The sequence below is a fragment of the Helianthus annuus genome, chromosome 3, assembly GCF_002127325.2.
Source record: "Helianthus annuus cultivar XRQ/B chromosome 3, HanXRQr2.0-SUNRISE, whole genome shotgun sequence".
In the NCBI taxonomy this organism is placed as follows: Eukaryota; Viridiplantae; Streptophyta; class Magnoliopsida; order Asterales; family Asteraceae; genus Helianthus; species Helianthus annuus.
Genome location: NC_035435.2, coordinates 89,570,572 through 89,588,974, shown reverse-complemented (window position 1 = coordinate 89,588,974; position 18,403 = coordinate 89,570,572). Strand labels below are relative to the sequence as shown.

At 38.0% G+C, this 18,403-nt stretch overlaps 1 protein-coding gene and 1 long non-coding RNA gene across 11 annotated transcripts; one reads left to right on the top strand and one right to left on the bottom strand.

The window, feature by feature from the left end:
- Positions 1 to 2,842: 2,842 nt before the first annotated feature.
- Positions 2,843 to 7,310, bottom strand: LOC110929193. Of its 10 annotated transcripts, none has more exons than XR_004888417.1 (7): positions 6,865 to 7,310; positions 6,456 to 6,789; positions 5,430 to 5,504; positions 3,501 to 4,960; positions 3,252 to 3,338; positions 3,068 to 3,147; positions 2,843 to 2,983 (listed from the first exon to the last, which is right to left on the bottom strand). It is a non-coding gene; the product is annotated as an uncharacterized LOC110929193 (long non-coding RNA). The 10 variants fall into 10 exon arrangements; XR_004888421.1 differs by having other exon boundaries at positions 3,252 to 4,960; positions 6,456 to 6,553; positions 6,617 to 6,789; XR_004888418.1 differs by having other exon boundaries at positions 3,252 to 3,579; positions 4,114 to 4,960; positions 6,865 to 7,309.
- A 3,810-nt stretch (positions 7,311 to 11,120) lies between these two features.
- LOC110927771 (pelargonidin 3-O-(6-caffeoylglucoside) 5-O-(6-O-malonylglucoside) 4'''-malonyltransferase) lies at positions 11,121 to 12,689 on the top strand. Its single transcript, XM_022171192.2, has one exon. It carries the CDS (start codon positions 11,128 to 11,130, stop codon positions 12,523 to 12,525), a length of 1,398 nt encoding a protein of 465 aa, XP_022026884.2. The 5' UTR covers positions 11,121 to 11,127; the 3' UTR covers positions 12,526 to 12,689.
- The last annotated feature ends 5,714 nt before the right edge of the window (positions 12,690 to 18,403 follow it).

Sequence of the window (18,403 nt, the reverse complement as noted above, 5' to 3'; positions counted from 1 at the left end):
AGTTTAAGGTTGTTGTCCTACCCAAGGAGGACGAACGTACGTAGTTCTACCAAGGAGAATACGTAGGATTTATAGTGGCATCCTACCCAAGGAGGATGGCCGTACATATCCTACCCAAGGAGGATATGTAGATTCCGTTTTAGTTTATTAACCCATTCCCAACCCTTGGGAATCCCATGCCTTGTAGAAATAGTGAACTCACCTTGGTTTGCTCGGTATTCTAAACTATGTGCTCACAAGTAATCAATCAAGTCCTATAGTTATGCACGTATACACAATCAGTACATGTTTGCAAAGTTTCACATACAATCTATGTCACAAAGTGTGTTTGGCAGTTAACTCCATGTACCCATAAACAGTTAGTCAATCCATACAAGGTTCCAAGTTACATGCAAGTTCCTTAACCAATTTATCATGCTTAACAGACTTAACATATTTTAACAGAGTTAATAAGCTAACCTAGTTACTGAATTAACAGAGTTACTGAACTAACAGAGTTACTGAACTAACAGAGTTACTGGACCTGGGTATTCGACGAAATCACTTGGATGGCGAAAACCCTTTTTGGGCGAATCTCTAGTGGCGAAAACCCCTTTGGTTTTCGTCGCGATTATGATTTCGTCGGGGTAGTGTTTTCGTCGGCCAAGGGGTTTTCGTCATATACGGTAACTGTTAATCATAAACATAGTCGTCATCTGGTAGCCGCTACACCAAAACCACCAATCATACAGTTGTTTTCTCGAATTCAACAATCATTACCTGATCATTTTCATTACTCTAACAATCAACACAGTCTTAATTTTTGGCATGCACCTTAAATTATAACTAGCAGTTTCCATGACTTTGACAATAACCGTTCAATCGGATTAACCAACACAACCACATAAACTTCACAATCATCAATACGATCCGAACCATCATCCAAGTGTCATGTAATCAGAATCATCATTCAGTTAAACAATCAAACATACATACATATATCATCTAGTTGATTAGCATAATATATCACGAATCGAATACTAATTGCATGTTAATATGCTTTCGGGTCCTGATCACATTAATATTGTTCAAATTTTTTGAGACTATGCATTCAATCCTGTCAATCCTATCACTCACAATCAACATGAGTTTCACATAAACTTATGTAACTAATCATATGCATAACAAACTCAAAGCATCATGAACATGTATTTGAAACTGCAGTCAATCTAAACCAGGAATCACTAACCAACGAAAGGTGATCAACCAGAGGGATCTGGCTTCGAATGATGGAGAGCGGCCGTCGGGTTTCAAAGGAGATCGAGAGAGAGTGTGAGAGGTGCCTAGGGTTTGCCACATAACAGTTCACGTAAAGGTTGGGAGTCGAAATACTAAACAGACTGTCACTGGGCCAAAGCCCATTCTTGTTTTCGTCGATCAGTTAGTGGACGAAAACACTAGAGTGTTTTCGCTACAAGGGGTGTTTTCGAGTGGGGGGGTATTTCGGCTAGGGGTGATTTCGTGGGTGAGGGTTTTCGGCAGGGTTCCATGTTTTAATTAAACAATCATATTATTAATGCAATTTATTAATGCAAGATATAAATAACATATACACACCTAATATACACATCACAAATAACACTTATATTGCACCTCAAATAAATATAAAACACACTTTGCAAATAAGTACAACGTTAAGCCGAATAGAGATCTTGAAAACTCGAGTTGTCACAGACAAGATCATAAGCTAATGTTCTAACCTCAACTGGTAACCCATTCCAGTAATATACATTCTCACAGTCACCATGTTGTGCAATTGTCAACCTAAGGTTGTTGTTGTGGTTGTTGTTGTGGATTAGGGTAGTATGTAAGATCATGCTTCGGAGCAATAGCCGCCACCGGAAATGAAAGGTGCCATCCATAACATGCACGGGTTAGGGGTTGAATTTGGGTTTGGTGGGGGAGAAGGGTTAGGGGTGAAAGGTGCCATCAATCGTCACTTTGTTACTCTTCTTGTGCATCTCAAGCTGCTTAGGAGTTAGCGGTTTTTTTTGTTACTTTTGCTTTTTAGGGTTAAGATCTGTTGTGATGTTGGTGTGATTTGATTTGTGAAATTGGGTGTGGCCGGAGTGGTGGCTGTAGGATGTGGTTTTGGTGACGGCAGGATGAGGTGGTGGTGGCAAGATGTGGTGGTTAGGGTTTTAGGGTTAGTAAATTGGGGAAGATGAATGTGTATATGCAAATTTTTTTGGTTTTATTTAAACATTTAAATAAAATTTTGAATTGACCAAAATACCCTTAAGTGAATAAACTTAACTGAAAATTTTAACCTGGTTAGTACTAAAGGACGTAGAGTGTAACGAGTTATGTAAATAAAGGATTGTGATTGTAATTATTGAAGTTAAAGGCTACTATTGCAATCCTGTGAAAACATAAAGAATAAAAAGTGTAATTTACCCTAATAATTTTATACAAGGTGAGGTTTGCTATAGAACATTAAATATTCACATCTAAATTGTTCAAATTTTTTAATTAGTAGTTCATATCGTTTTTTGTTTTGTTTTTATAATTTAAATATATATGTGTTGATTATGTATATAAAATAATCAAACTAATTTGTTCATATGTTTATTTGTTCAATAAAAAATAAACTGACATGCACATGTATGTGCGCTGAATTCAAACGAGAACCATAGGTAATTTTATTTTACCTCTTTAGTGTTAACCGCCTTTCACCATAAATTAAATCGTTAAAACACCTTTTACCATAAATTAAACTAGATTTTCGACACGTGCGCGTTGCGGTACAGGTAACTAAGGTCGACACATAAAATTGGGGGGGGGGGGGGGGGGGGGCAGCGTATGACATTAATTGAACTTTTTAACTTCGTGAGGCCTAAGAAGATGATATACAATATAATGTCTTCAACTATGAATGTTCAAACATAAAACTAATCAAACCAAATGCCCATTAGGTGTAAGAGCCTCAATTGTTGCATCATACCTGCATATGAAGGATAAAAACTTGAACTGTGTGATCAAATAAGAAACCCCACTAACAATAATAAAACGTTAAAATAATATAGACCTTTCACCATCTTCACTATAAACAACTTGAACTTTAGCACCAACAGGAAGCTAGTGACCGTCAAACATTACGCTTGGTGTCTGATTGAATATATTAGAGATGATGGCATTAATATCAGGTATAGATAAACAAACAAATCCACAAACAAACAAAGAGGTACTGATATAATAATAAGGTAACATACAAATCTAATAAGAGTAGTCAACACCCATTTCTTGCTCTTTCTTCTTGTAAACCATTAACACGTCAAAATCGAGTTTGCATATGAAATCTTGAGTTCACAAAATGAGTAAAGAGATTTCTCTAGATAAACAGACAGTTTCCAAACATGGAAATTCTATATAGTTTATCAAAATTAAAGATACAAAACGTATTTATTTTTAGACATACTTAAGTTGTAGGACGAAATTTGCCATATTATTTCGTGAGGTACCTCCAGAATGCTGAAATCTAGGGGACACATCAGCTTCAAAGTTCCAAGCTTCATCCTTTGCTGTTTGTAAAGAGTTCACCTGTAGAAATCAGACCATACATTAAATGTGTGGGACTTTTTCCGCCTCATTATGAATAAAATGGTGTTGTTTCAACATCTTAGCTTGAACATCTGAAATTAGGAGAGAGGGACAGATGTAGATTGACCATAACAACACATAGCAGAAACCTGCACAAAAATCAAGATACGCGGGATGGACATGGTTGTGTCGTACTGTAGTTTTGATAACATTTTAGCACCATGATGTGCAAGGATGGATATTTGAAAAGGTTTTATAAGTTCTTTTAAACATTTTTAGAGCAAGTCTATTAGCACACCGGATATCAGGCATATTCAGCAAAATAAATACTAACATCAGCAAAACTTGACCACCCTTGTAACCCATTTGCTGCCATGTTTGCACTAAAATGCTAGCTCCTTCACAATTATACTGTTACCCAAATGAGAATGAGAGTACTGCTCAACACGATCAGCAGTGTCATTCAAGGATACTTTTTTTCTTATTAAAAATTTCAAAACTTTTGCATCAGTAAGACAGTTTGTTGGCAGCTACCTTGACCCGTTTCAAACCCACGACCCGACTATGTATTTGACTCTACAACCCGCTGACTCGCGACCCATAATCAGTGCATCAATGCTAGACTTTTTTTTAATTACTAGCACCACCTCTTCATTGGGTACGCAAAATTGAAGCAGTAAGCTAGAAAAAAGAAGGTAAAACATGAAGTTACAAACTTTTGTATATTTGCACTTACATTTTGATTCTTATCAAACAGTTGAGCCAAGATTACCAAATAAGCACGAAATTAAGATAAAGCCACCAAAACAAACAACTCCTAATGTCTAACAAAAACAGACAAAATAATAATAATAACAATAACAATAACAATAACAATAACAATAACAATAACAACAACAAACAATAACAATAACAATAACAATAACAATAACAATAACAATAACAATAACAATAATAATAATAATGGATCTTAGTCCACAAATAAGCAATCCAGTAAACAAAACAAAATTTCTATAACAATAATCATTGGAATCATACAATGCATACCGAACCCAAAACAAAGAAACACAAATACAAAGAAAAAACAATAAATAACGGCCAAAATAACCTAACCACAATGCATTATCAAGATAATTAAAACCATCAGAAGCCGAAATTGTCACACCCCAACCGATGGCGGAAACATCGGGATGAGACGAAAACTAGATTGCAAGAGACATCATAACACTATGTGACAATATAATTTAAATCCAATTTCATTAATGACTAAAATTTTGAATACATTGTTTCAAATAAAGACAAATTGCAACAACACTGTTTATTATTGAATGAGTATCTAAGTCCATCCTAACTTGATTTCTTCATCGTCTTGTCTAACAACCTGCGACATGTATTAAAATAGAGTTCAATGCAAAAGCAAAGAGCGAGTATACAAGTTTGTTTACATAGCATAATAGAATAAAAGGCTCAAATCCAACATGATTCATAATATGTGAATTACTAGTATGCAATTTTGGCGTACACTATGATCAAACCCAAGAATCCAACGCATAAAATAGCCTAATCCCAATTGATAGCGGGATGGTAAATGTTTAACTTAACAATACCCCAAGTTTAACGGGCGGTGCGTAAATCCTATAGCGCTATAATTGTTAAGGTGGGCTAGCAAAGTTAATGAGCATATACGTTCCAAATCGTTCAAATAGAGCATACAAGAATCATAAGTAAAGCACATTAGTTTCATGTTTGTACAAGGATTGAGTATGTTTAGTTTAGTTTAAAGATGTTTGCATAGTTATACATGTTGCATCCCAAAGTGTAAAGGTGAAAAAGGGATCGAGTATACTCACGGAATTGTTAAGTCTTCCGATTATCCAAGTGTTGACGACTGTATGAGTTTAGGAGAATAGAACACCGAGGTCACCCTATATGGTAAACAGGGGTGTATGAGTATTCAGAATTATGACGGAGGAATCGAATTGGAATTTAGAGTATAGCTAGTTGGTATATATGTATATGTGTCTAGGGGGCTGCTAGAATGAAAACCACCTCGAGTTGTAAGAACCGCGAGAACTACACCCCACGGGTGGGCGTTCACCATGATTTTTTTTTACAACTAGATGTGTATATTATAAACACAGCCGTAAAAAAAAAAAAAATTTAAACGCCGCGGCCGAGGGGGTAGTTTTTTACACCACAAGTTTGGTGTTTTAAATTTTTTTTTCTTTTTTCTTTTTTTTTTCACCAAACTTGTGGTGTAAAAAACTACCCCCTCGGCCGCGGCGTTTAAATTTTTTTTTTTACGGCTGTGTTTATAATATACACATCTAGTTGTAAAAAAAATCATGGTGAACGCCCACCCGTGGGGTGTAGTTCTCGCGCTTCTTACAACACGGGGTGGTTTTCATTCTAGCGGCTCCCTATGTGTCTATATATATATATATATAATTAGTTGGTATATATTTCATTTAGTAAAAGTAATATTTCAAATTAATTATATCAAGTGCATTGCTGAAACGTGACCAAAATGAATACACATTTATATCTATTTTATAAAAATTTAATAGAATTTAATAGGCTTCGATTTATAAAATTATCGCGTTTCGTTCCACGGAATTTTACGAAAAACGGGCAGAGTTTCCTCTGTTTTTGGACGATCCCGACAACACAAGTTATCGATATATTTGTCAAAACCCCACAATCAACGAAACACCAAATATTTATATGAGTTATATAACGAAAATGAGCGTTTTTACACAAGTTTCCCACGCACGATTAATGAACAAAATCATGTAATGAATGGTTCGCGATTAAACAGTAACTATATATATAAAATCAATCATAAATGAAGTAAATCGCGTTGGTTAAGATTTTACCAAGTCTTGGTTCGACAGTTGACCAGCAGTTGACCGGTTGACTTTCGTTGGCCGAGTTGACTGCTGTTGACTTGTGTTGACCGAACCCGAACCGAGACCTAAAACAGAACCGGTGTGAGCTGAACCGAGAAGCAAAACTAAGCCGTGAGTACGTGACTAACCCGAACCACAACATGTTGAATCTGAAACCCGGCCCGCTGACATAAATCGAATTCATCCAAAATCTGACCCGAAACCACTGATGTGCTTGATGTATATGGCACAGTCCCGAGACGAGCCTGAACCGATTATCGAACAGAACCGAGACGGCCATGTTGACTGACCCGAGTAGGACCTGAACCGAACAAACGAATTTGAACCAAATATGCCCAAATCAAAACTGAGACTAAACTTTAGTCTGAAACCTAACCTGAACCGGAATAGATGACGAATGGACTGAAATCGAACGGGTCTCGAACCTGAGAATGGAAGCTGAACCGAAGCCAAATCAAGACTCGATCCCGAGGACGATTGACGCCGCTGCCGCAGACGACGGCACTACCGTCGTCTCGCCTCCGCTTCTCTCTCCACGTCTCTCTCTCTCGTGTTCGTCTTCACGCCACCACCGGACGGCAGTGGTGGTGGTGGTCGCTCGTTCGTCAATCGAAGGAAGGAGGGAGTTCGATGAGGAGGAGAGGGGGTGTGGTAAGGTGTTAGATGGCACAAGCGAGGTGCCATGGGGGTGGGTGAGCTTGCCGAGCAATGAGTTGCTCCGGTGACCGGATTTCGCAGAGAGAAGGAGAAGAAAGGGGGATGTCGGCTGAGTGAGAGGTGAAGGAGGTGGCTGCTCCTTTTTGTTTAGAACGAGTTGATGCTACCCGCGCGTTGCGACAGGATGTTAATTATGAATGTTTATTATTACTATGTCAGATAGAAGCGAAAATTCTTTGATTTTATTCTCTAAGCAAGATGGTATTTGAAGACGACGATGTCATTTGTGGTTTACATTAGAGTTACGACTTCCATTCTAAATAGTTGCGAATCATGTTAGTCGATTGCCCAAAAAAAATAAATAAATAAATAAAATGACGCACCGTTTGAAGAAAGTGTTGGTGAATTAATTATCCCATACATCATTTGTTATGCATGTCGGTTGCAAAAAAATTTATGCATCGTTTGAAGAAAGTATTATATCATTTGTTGTGCATGTTGGTTGAAAAAAAATTTCGTAGCTTTTGATTAGTGGTAAAAAAAATAGGCTATTTGCATCAAAAGGTAAGTTCAAAAAAATCAAAAGATAAGTTTTATAACACAATACATACAGAATTGGTGTAGAGTCTTGTGCTTAAACGATCAATTTAAAGTGATTGCAGGTTTATTTATTTAAATTGAAGGAAATGATTAAAATACTTAAAAATAACCTAACAAACAAATATAATAAATCGTCATACCACTAATCAAAAGTTGGGCCAACATAAACCACGGCAAATTTAATAGAGAAACGAAAACTCCTGTCTAAAAACGCCTCCACCAAATCTCCCCAGTCTCCAATCTCCCTCCCACTGTCTGTCTTCATCATCCGTCATCGTCACCACCGTCGGCCCCTGGGCCCTGCCCCGGTGTCCCTTTAAGTTCACAAATTAATGCCACATTTTTGACATTATAGATAAGTCAGTTTCCATGCCTTCATTTTTCCGATTATGTGGGTTATGTCTGGCGCCTACTAATCCGTCCAGTGATCTGTGATGGTTCGTATAGACTGTAGAGGTTTTGGCGGGTCTCCATTATGGTCAGAAGTGGCCAAACAGTGGTGGTGATGTGGGTTGACTTTCCGGTGAAGAAAGATTTCGGGATCTGGGGATTTGGTTTCTGTTGAAGCGGTTATGATTTGACATTACGAATTAGACATCGCAATTATTATGACCTTACGAATTAGACATCGCAATTTTCCGATAAAAAACGATTGATTCAACGGATAAATCGTAAGAAAACCTTTCAAATTTGATGATTTTTCGGAAATAATTGAAATCATTCAACATATGTGGTTGAATTTGTGTAGAATCATTTTGGGGCTGACTTGTTTTGACGACGGTTGCATGTCCCGCTGCTTATGTATAAATATGAAAGGATGTGACGGTTGCCGGTGCGGATACGATGGGATACGTGACTCAAGTTACTTTTTGTATATGTATATAACTAGGGTTTAAAGATATCTTATAAGGGTAGGTTTAGTTAGAGAATTTGCACAAATGGTCCCCGTGGTCTAACTAACTAAGTTATTTTAAAGTGGTTTAACTAACTAACTAAGGTACGATATATATTTATATGGATATATATAGAAAACTAACTTTATAATACAAACTAACTAGGTTATTTATATTAGCTAATTTTAGAAGTTAATGAGACTAACTAGATTATCATAATAATGCACTTTTAAATAATAAAATTAATTAATTTATATAATTTGTATAATGGCCATATTATAACGATTTAAATTAAAGATAAAAGATTTCTTTAACGATTAATCGTTTCGCGAAATTTTCAAGTTTCAAGAACACAACGTTTACACAAATAGGATTTTAATTAAAGGTTTCCAAATAAAGAAGGTATAAAAACGCAGGGCGTTACAGAAATCGAATACATACCTACAGAAATCGATTTGAAAACACAAAGTGAAGCAAAACCAGAATCAGCCGCAGATAAACCGCAATTAAACCTGAAACCAGCCGCACAAAATCCACAATTAAACCCAGGCAAGACAAAAAAACACCCTAGAAATAAGAACAAATGTTGACAACTGAGACAACGGAAACGTGTCCGAAGTTGATCGGAACCCTAACCGGACCGCCGTCCAGTCAGAGCTATGGCAGCCTCCGATCTAACACACATGGTCGCTCTCTACTCATGTTCCCAACCTTCACAATATGAGGAGAACTCGTTGACGCGCTGGAATGCGGTGTTGCCGCCTAAAACCGTCGTCACTGCCTCTCTCTCTGTCTCCGCGCTCACTCTCCCTTTCTATCAGGTTCTGACTCTCCGTGCATTCTCTCTCAGCAACGAAACGGAACCCAAAGCTACCAGACCTGCCGGAAACATACCAGATCGGGACATGCAGCACTGAACGGAACTCTTAACTTCTTACCGGAGCCTGATAGTTCTTCAACGGAATCCAAGCCAGCTCGTCGGAGGCGGCGGCTAGGGTTTCTAATGACCACCGCCGTCACTTCGCGGTAACCATCACCAGGTCTCCTTCTCTGCCGTATGTTTGTGGGGTGTAAGAATAGAGCGAAATAGTTTTACACTATGTTCCCGGGTCTCATTTAACAAGGGGAGAGAAAGGAAAATTTTCTCTCCTAATCTCTCCAATTTGGGAGGATGAATATATGGTCATATTTGGTCATATTTTCTTCCCTTTTCCCTCATTTTCCCTCCCCTCCCCCTGTTAAATGAAACTCGAGAACATAGTTTTTCATATTTTCATCTCTTTTCTCTCCCTTACCCCTGTTAAATGATACTCGGGAACAGACCCTTAGGGTTTTATGATCTGGGGCTTCAAGACGCGTGTCAAGTGCTTCTCAAACATGTTAAGAAGCAGCCACACGTCATTGTATGTATTGAAATCCCCTAAATACCCCGAATAACTGTTCATTCAGTTTCTCTACTATCATATATTAATTTGATCACACAAAATAGAATTGGTTTTTATTTAAAGAAAACTAGATTTACCACCCGCCGTAATTCGGCGGGGGCGTAAAACCGTGCCGAATAGCACCAATACCACACCACCGCCAGCGACAACCAATACTGAAGTTACGGTGTATTAATGTAAAGAAATTAGATTGCAACGTAAAACATAGAAAATAATAATTAAGTCGAGTTAGGACCCCGCAAATTGTAACGAACATGTCAAACAGGTAAAAGATAGATGACGTAAAAACGTTGAACCACACACGCACATTGAGCCGTGCTAACTCGCAAAATCTAGTACGAAGCGTAAAATGAAATGTTAAAACGTTGAACCACACACGTGTTACTCCGTGTTAACTCGCAAAATTTAAAATGAAAAATCAATGAAATATGAAAAGTGTGGGGACCAAGTTGAAAGTACAAAAGTTGTAAGGTTGAATTGCAAGAGATGAAAACTTTTTGTGTTATAAGTAGAAAACAAATAGCTTTGGGTTAAAAATCAAACATCAATTTTTTTTTTTTTTTTTTTTTGAAAACCATCTTATCCATAAGGTACACACCTATATACATAAGATTTGTTTATTTATAGTTTGTTAATCTGTTAATTTGTTAATTGGTTCCCAAAAGTTGGAGTGCATATCATTTGAACCCGGCCAATAATACCTATAGACAAGAATATGGATTTGCTATTTACATTAAAATATTATTTTAGATATTACAAGAATATGGATTTGTTATAGACATTCGATTTTCCTTAACAAGAGAATCATTTGTATGGTGGAATCTGTTTAGTCATCGAATTGATCGAACTTCTCAGCTTCTAAATCATTTTCAAACAGATATTATAATGTAATATCGTCATAATCCATACATTCTACGGATATTCCAATTTTCTTGACATGAAATGGACGTAAAATTGCACAGGATCGTAAATGGATAACCATGGAATACATTATTTAACTCAGACATTGACTCTGTATATTACAACATTGTGAGTCAACATCGCATGCATGTGTCCAAACAACTTGACTTCATTATAAATGTAGCATACATGACAATCGCTAAATCATCCACAAGCCAAACAAAGATGAAGGTCACAGACTACCTGTCAAAATTCGTGAAACCCTCAAGACCAACTTCCACCGTCGATCGTTACTTCAAGATTTCTTTCTTTGATGAGCTAGCCCCATCCATGAACATCCCTCTTATTCTCTACTATCCCACACCACCTAAAGATACTAAAGGACTATATGGAAACATTTGTGACCATTTGGAGGATACTCTATCGAGAACTTTGAGTGAGTTTTACCCGTTGGCTGGTCGATATATTCGTAAGCTTTTGTTAGTTGATTGTAACGATCAAGGTGTTTTGTATGTCTTGGGCAAAGCGAATGTCCGGCTCTCGGAGATTCTAGGCCTAGGACACGTGTTAGACCCTGGTGCGCTAAATAGTTTCCTCCCTTGTGAGGTTGGTGAGGTTGATGAAGTCAATGATCCCATGTTATCTGTCAAAGTCACCACTTTTGAATGTGGTGGTTTTGCAATTGGCATGTGTTTTTCACATAGGATCTCAGATATGGGTGCTATATGCAACTTTATTGACAATTGGGCCTCTAGAAGAAATGGAATGCATAAACACGAAATGTACTCCCCTATTTTTAACTTGGAAACTTGCTTCACCCAAAGAGGTTTGCCTGAGCTTGACGTACGAATGCCTAGGTCGAGTGTTGGCGTAAAAACTATCGCACGACACTTTGTTTTTAAAGCGAAGGCGATATCCGCCATGCGAGAAAAGGTTGGTTTTAATGAAAACGGGCCTTGTAGCCCTTCGAAAGTCCAACTTGTTGTTGCGTTGTTATGGAAGGCCTTTGTTCACGTTGATCAAGCGAACAACGGACAATCCAAGGCTTCTTTTCTGATCCAACCAGTTGGATTGAGAGATAAAGTACTCCGCGAACTGCCCACAAACTCTTGTGGTAACTTTTTGACTCTAGCTCCTTCCCGACTCAGGCCTGGTGAAGGCGAGAACATAACTTTTCCTGACTTTTTCAAGATTTTGCGTGACTCCGTTAGTAAAACAGTTAAAGATTGTACTAAAACGCTGACACACGAGGAAGGATACGAGGTTGTAATTGATCCATATCTTGAGTCGAATCGAAACATGTTTACTAATAATGTTGTGAGCTTCTACTTCTTCACTTCTTGGTGCAAGTTTTCGTATTACCAAGCTGATTTTGGTTATGGTAAACCGGTTTGGGCAAGTACCGGAAAGCTTCCAACTCAAAATTTGGTGATCATGATGGATGATCATGATGGTGATGGTGTGGAAGCATGGGTTCACTTGGACCAAAAACGTATGAAACAATTAGAAGAAGATTCTGATATCAAAGCCTATGTAATTTAGCTATGGTACCTTATCTTCATATATCTTCATATGTGGTTAATTTGTTATTCCTATTTCATATGTATGATTATGAACCCTTTGACGTGAAATAAAAGTCCGCGTACACGGAGTTATATATAATAACTAGCATATTTGAATGTTTTTGTTTGATGATTAAAACTTAATGAACGTATTTAATAATTGTTTAAACTGCTAGCAATAACCCATTCATCTGTAAAGGAGAATATCGGGCTCTACTAATCTCAATTTGATACTAAAGTATTTGTTAAATTACACTTTTCATGCTTTATGTTTGTACTGAGTTACAACGGATGCTTTTTAACTTCAATAATTACAGTTGCAGTCCTTTTTTTTTTTTTTTGTTAAAAGCATTATACCTAGGTCTTTTTGTAGTAACCCAACTAAAACTATTATGCAAGACACATGAGGTTATTTTAATCATTTTATTTAAAAATATATTTATAAATAAAAAAAACTTAAACAAAAAAAATGGAAAACATATACTCTGATTTAGAAAAATCTAGGTTCCACTTAGCTTTCACTTTTAGTTTCTTAAATTCCAAAAACCCTAAAGTAGTTGTTCCAGTCAATCGCCGTTCCAAAAAAAAAAAAAAGTTGCTCCAGTCAATCTTCATCCTATCTAGTCAATCTTCATCCTATCTGATACGATCGATTAAAAATCCTCAACCACATCTTTTTGTTTCAAGATTCATCAATTTCTAATTTCTTTTTTCATTCAGTTTGTTGTATTTAATTAATTATTGTTATTTGTTGAAACTCTAAGAAAGTGTTTGTTTCATTGATTGTAATGGAATTGAAATGTGAATTAGCGTAAAAATTGAAATTTGATTTGTAATTTAGATGTATTTGTTTTACAAAATGGAATGAAATTTGGATAGAATTATAATGTAGATTCACTTCCTTATGTTGTTTTTCAATTCAAATTCATTTTCTTGTTTGTTGAAACCAACAAAATAAGGAGTGAAAGGAACATTCCAATTCCCTCAAGATTCCATTCACCTAAGATTCAAGGGTTTCTTGATTTTGCTAATTGGAAGTGAAATTGCTTCGCTTTTGTTCTGCACTAATCGTTTCAGCACCAAAAAAGGGGGAAAAGTAGTAGTCCACCTGCAAAAGCCTTTTCCATCTTCAACAATTTCGATGGGGTTCTCTTTCATTATTTAAGAATTGGTTGATTCAGATTGTTTGCCACCACCATATATGTTTGCTACCTGTTCAAGTTGTTTGCTACTTGATCAAAAACTGTCGGCCACCCACCAGAAGAACCATCGGCCACCACCATATTTGATCTTCTGGTTTTCAGCCACCCACTTTCATCAATCAAACATCCACAGACAACGGGGATGATAATAGGATTTTATCGGGATGTAACACTAAGGTGATTGATGACAAATGAGAGAAATTGAGCATAAGAATACAAGAAATGTTGACGGTGATAATATTAGGGTTTTGGGGAAAATTAGGGATGGGGTTTCTTCTCTAGAGATGAAGCATGTTGACAGCGACTACAGGTTCGTTTTCAGGTGGACGGAAATTTCAACTGGGTTAGTACTAAAGGAAAATAATACGCTCATGTGCAAGGTACATATCATACTTAACTGAAATTTTAGCTGGGTTAGTATTAAAGGACTTAGGGTGTAGTGCTTTTAACAAAAAAAGACTATTACTGAAATTATTGAAGTTAAATGGCATTCGTTGCATCCGGTGCAAACATAAAGGACGAAAAGTGTAATTTACCCTTTAATCCTCTATATATAGAAGAGAATGTAAAAAAACTCTAGCTATTATGCTAACTAACTCAACCATCATAACAGCCTCTGTATATACACATCATACTATATATACTCTAATATGCACCCTCAACCTGAACGGGGTGCATCCACGTCAAGCTTGGACCACATGTGTCAAAACGATGAAGACAACCATTTGGTCAATAGTAGTAGACACATAATGAACATGCATAATCTAAGCTAATACCATGTCACCAATAAAATGCAATTCAATCTCAAGGTGTTTGGTGCGCTGATGCAGCACTGGATTGACAGCAAGATATGTATCCCCGAGATTATTGCACCAAATAGACGGTGAGCAAGACAAAGTAATATGTAACTTCTTCAAAATAGATGTGATTCATGGTAACTCAGCACCTGTATCAGCAAGGACACGATACTCAGCCTCAGTACTTGATCAAACAACATTTTGTTGTTTCTTGGAGCTCTAACGGATGAGGATGGGCACAAGAAGAATACACAATAGTCGTACATCATCATCAAGACATCTTGCCATCAGCTTTAGAGTATGCATGTAAGTTAACACAATCAAATCAACGAATACTCAAGCCATAAGATAAGGTACGTTTGAGATACCATAAAATCCTCTTGACCATAACCTAGTGATGATTAGTAGGTGCCTCAGTGCCTAAAGAAATTGAGACACCTTATCGCATATGCATTCTCTTGTTACATCAAGATAAGCTACTGTAATGCGTCGACGGTGTTCTGATATAACGTAGGATCAGGCAAGGGAACTCCATAATGACAAGAAAGGTATCGACCAGACGAAATAGATGTAAACAAATGTCAACACTCAGCAGACCAATACGCTATAATAAATCAATTGAGTAGCATTTCTGAGATAAGTGTAATATATCGTCATAAAAGGTAGCCTGAGTGGCTAAGAAGTATGATAGCTACCCCAAGTCCTTGAGCCCAAACTGAGAATGTAAACGCTCATTTAATCCAAATAGAGATGCGAAAGAACTTCCAATGATGATAATATCATCCACATACACCAAGACATACATGATGAGGTCTAGATGAGTCAACAAAGCCTGTCAAATAAATCCCCATGTAGAAAGGCATTGTTGACATTATCCCGTCGAATAGACCATCCACTAGAAAAAGCAAGTAGATAAAACTAGCTGAATAGTAGTGGGTTTGACCACGAGACTAAAATAAATGTATTTAACACCCTTGGTCTAATGAAAGCCCTTGGCAACAAGCGGTGCTTTGTAATAGCTAATAGACCTATCAAAATAATGCTTAATCACGTAGGCTCACTTGCAGCCAACGTTGTTGGCATCTGTAGGTGGTGGAACCAAGATCCAGGTCTTGTTTAAGTGTAACTCAGAGATCTCAGAACGCATCACAGCCAACCAAACAGACATTACTGAGCCTGTCGAAAAATGAAAGGCTTGGTGGTAGGAGTAGTAGTAGAAACATGAAAAAGAACACAGTCAAGAAACTGCAAGGACTATAAAGTATGATCACCTGAACGAGTAATCATTGGATGAGAAGAAGGAATAGAAGGAGGAGGATGAGGAGGAAGAGGATGAGGAAAAAGAGGAGGAGAAGGTGAAGGTTAAGGTAAATGAGAAGTAGATAATGAAGGAGGAACACGTGAAGGAGTAGAAGATGAGAAAGAAGGAGTAGAAGATGAGAAGGAAGGAGAAGTAGAGGCTGGAAAAGAAGGAGGTGGAGTTAGAAAGTGTCACACCCCAACCGATGGCGGAATCATCGGGGCGCGGCACTGAGCGAAACAGATTGTCCAGAAGTTTCCATAACAATTATCATTACCATTCAATTTAAAATAACATGTCCCATACCATGTCTCAAACAGTAAACAAGTTATTACAGACAGAAATCTGGGCAAATAGTTCTATTCCGACAACTCAGATTTAAATATAGCAATTGTTTATCTGCTTCTAGAGACTCTTGATTCAAGATCTATAGACAACTATCTGTTGGGCTCTAGAAGCTTATTCTAGCCTCGCTTTCCTTGCAGATAAGCATCCTAATTACCTGTCACATACGTTAAAATAAAAGTCAATACACATAGTGTAAAGGTGAGCATACAAGTTTGATAATAGCATATAGAATTCGAAATAGTTTACACATAACCAGCACGTACACAGAGGAAAACGAAGCATGTTAATTATCGACACGGATCTATCGATACCAATGACTGCTGGTTGACTACCCGAGGCAGTTCGCAATACATGATCACCACTGTAATCCATGCAAGTAATTTTCCTTAACAACCCCCGCATGAGCGGGTGCTGAATCCAAACTATAGTACTATCGTCGTTAAGGCAGGTAGACAGCATTCCATGTGTAAACATAACAACAAGCATTCATTAAGTCACGTACAACATGCGGTAACGGTTAGCATTTAAAATGTTGCGTAGTGTGTTCGATGTGATTTTCGTATAAGTAACGTATGTAACACCCAAAAGTGCTCAAAGCAAAAAGGGATCGAGTATACTCACAGCGGCTGACCGTTCGGTTGATAGTCCGTTCGGACAGTTGTCCGGTCGAACGGTAGTCCGATCGGATTGCTGGTCGAGTGGATTGTTTCTTCCTTTCTGTAGGATGTGTTTGTGTATGATGGTTTAACTTTTGAAGTTTTCGTTGTAGCGTTTGAAAACATTGAAGTATCTTTACCTTTCAGGATGGTCGATCGAGCGGTCGTTCGATCGGCCGGCAACCCGATCGGCTAGGTACCTCAGCAAAACAAGTTCTCAGCAGGGTGTCACCTGATCGGACGGCTGTTCGATCGGGTGGCACTCCTAGTGCGTCGAACATGTTGAAAAATTGATTAAGTGTTGAAGTCAAGTATCTCATGATCCGAAGAGTAACCCAATCGGACGGTAGTCCGATCGGACTGCAGTTATTTAAGTGTGGGACCCATGTGCTAGCCAATCGGTTGGCCAGTCGATCGGCTTACTGTCCGATCAGCTGGCTACCTTTTCGGACAGCAGTCCAATCGGTCAGCACCCTGACCTGGTTGGCCTGTTCGTCTAACACTTGGTTGTTCTGATTGTTTGTCGTTTTATCGAGGTATTTTGACAACGAGTCAAACCACAGAACCCTCGTTTTTACTTGGTTCTCCTGATCGGACAGGAATCACCCAAATCCGGTTAGCTAACCGTTTGAGACGGTGTTTAACGTTTAACTTGAAATCGGTGAACCTCATGGATAGAATCCGGATCTGGGGCCACGCAACCACCGGAATGATTAGCAAGTTGGCACAAGCTCCGTTTCTATCGGTTCTGAACATATTAAGTGTAAAAGAGTTGAAAGAAAGTTGGAAAACCATCTTTCAATCCCTTTCACTGTGAATATGTTTAGATCTATGAAAGATCTGTGTTTGTTTATGTGGAAATCGGTTAGATCCAGGTTATTCTTAGTGGATTGAGGCCAAAACATGATGTTCTTCCAGAACACCATGATGACATCATCCTAGAACACTTGAATCTTGATGATTTCACGGTTAAAAGTTAAGATTTGAAAGATAGAAAGGTGTAGGAGTGCGTGTAGATCAAGAAATTTAGGACGAGATCTTACCGGGATTGAGAGAAATCGAAGAAAAAGTGAGCTGAGCGTGCTGGTCGGACAGAGGTTTCCAAAAGTAGAAAGGATGAAAATGACAGGGGTATTTATAGGCTGCCAAAAGAGGTAAAGGCTGGCCGATCGGTCAGGCAGCATGATCGGACAGCAGTCCGATCGGCTGGCTGTTCGATCGGCTGGTAGCCTGATCAATCAGTTGCCTGATTCGAGTGTTCGGTGCGACGATTTTTTTGATATTTCGATCTCGATTGCGAGTGATGCGAACGCGGTAGAGTTTCCTATTCAAATTACTTTTAATCCCAACTACTATATCAACATACAAGTATCCCTATTTCGTATTCGGTTTGCGATTGCGATTCGATTGCGATTGAGTTCGATTGCGATTCGATTGACTACCACACCTAACATAAATAAATATGCACAAGTAACACATAAGGCGCACACACACGTATAACAGTAACCCAAAATGCGTATATTCGAGTTTGCGAGCGCGATGACGATTAGATTAG

Excerpts from the sequence above, each read along its gene's own strand:
- LOC110927771 (XM_022171192.2), top strand. The coding sequence starts at position 11,128 with ATGCATGTGTCCAAACAACTTGACTTCATTATAAATGTAGCATACATG.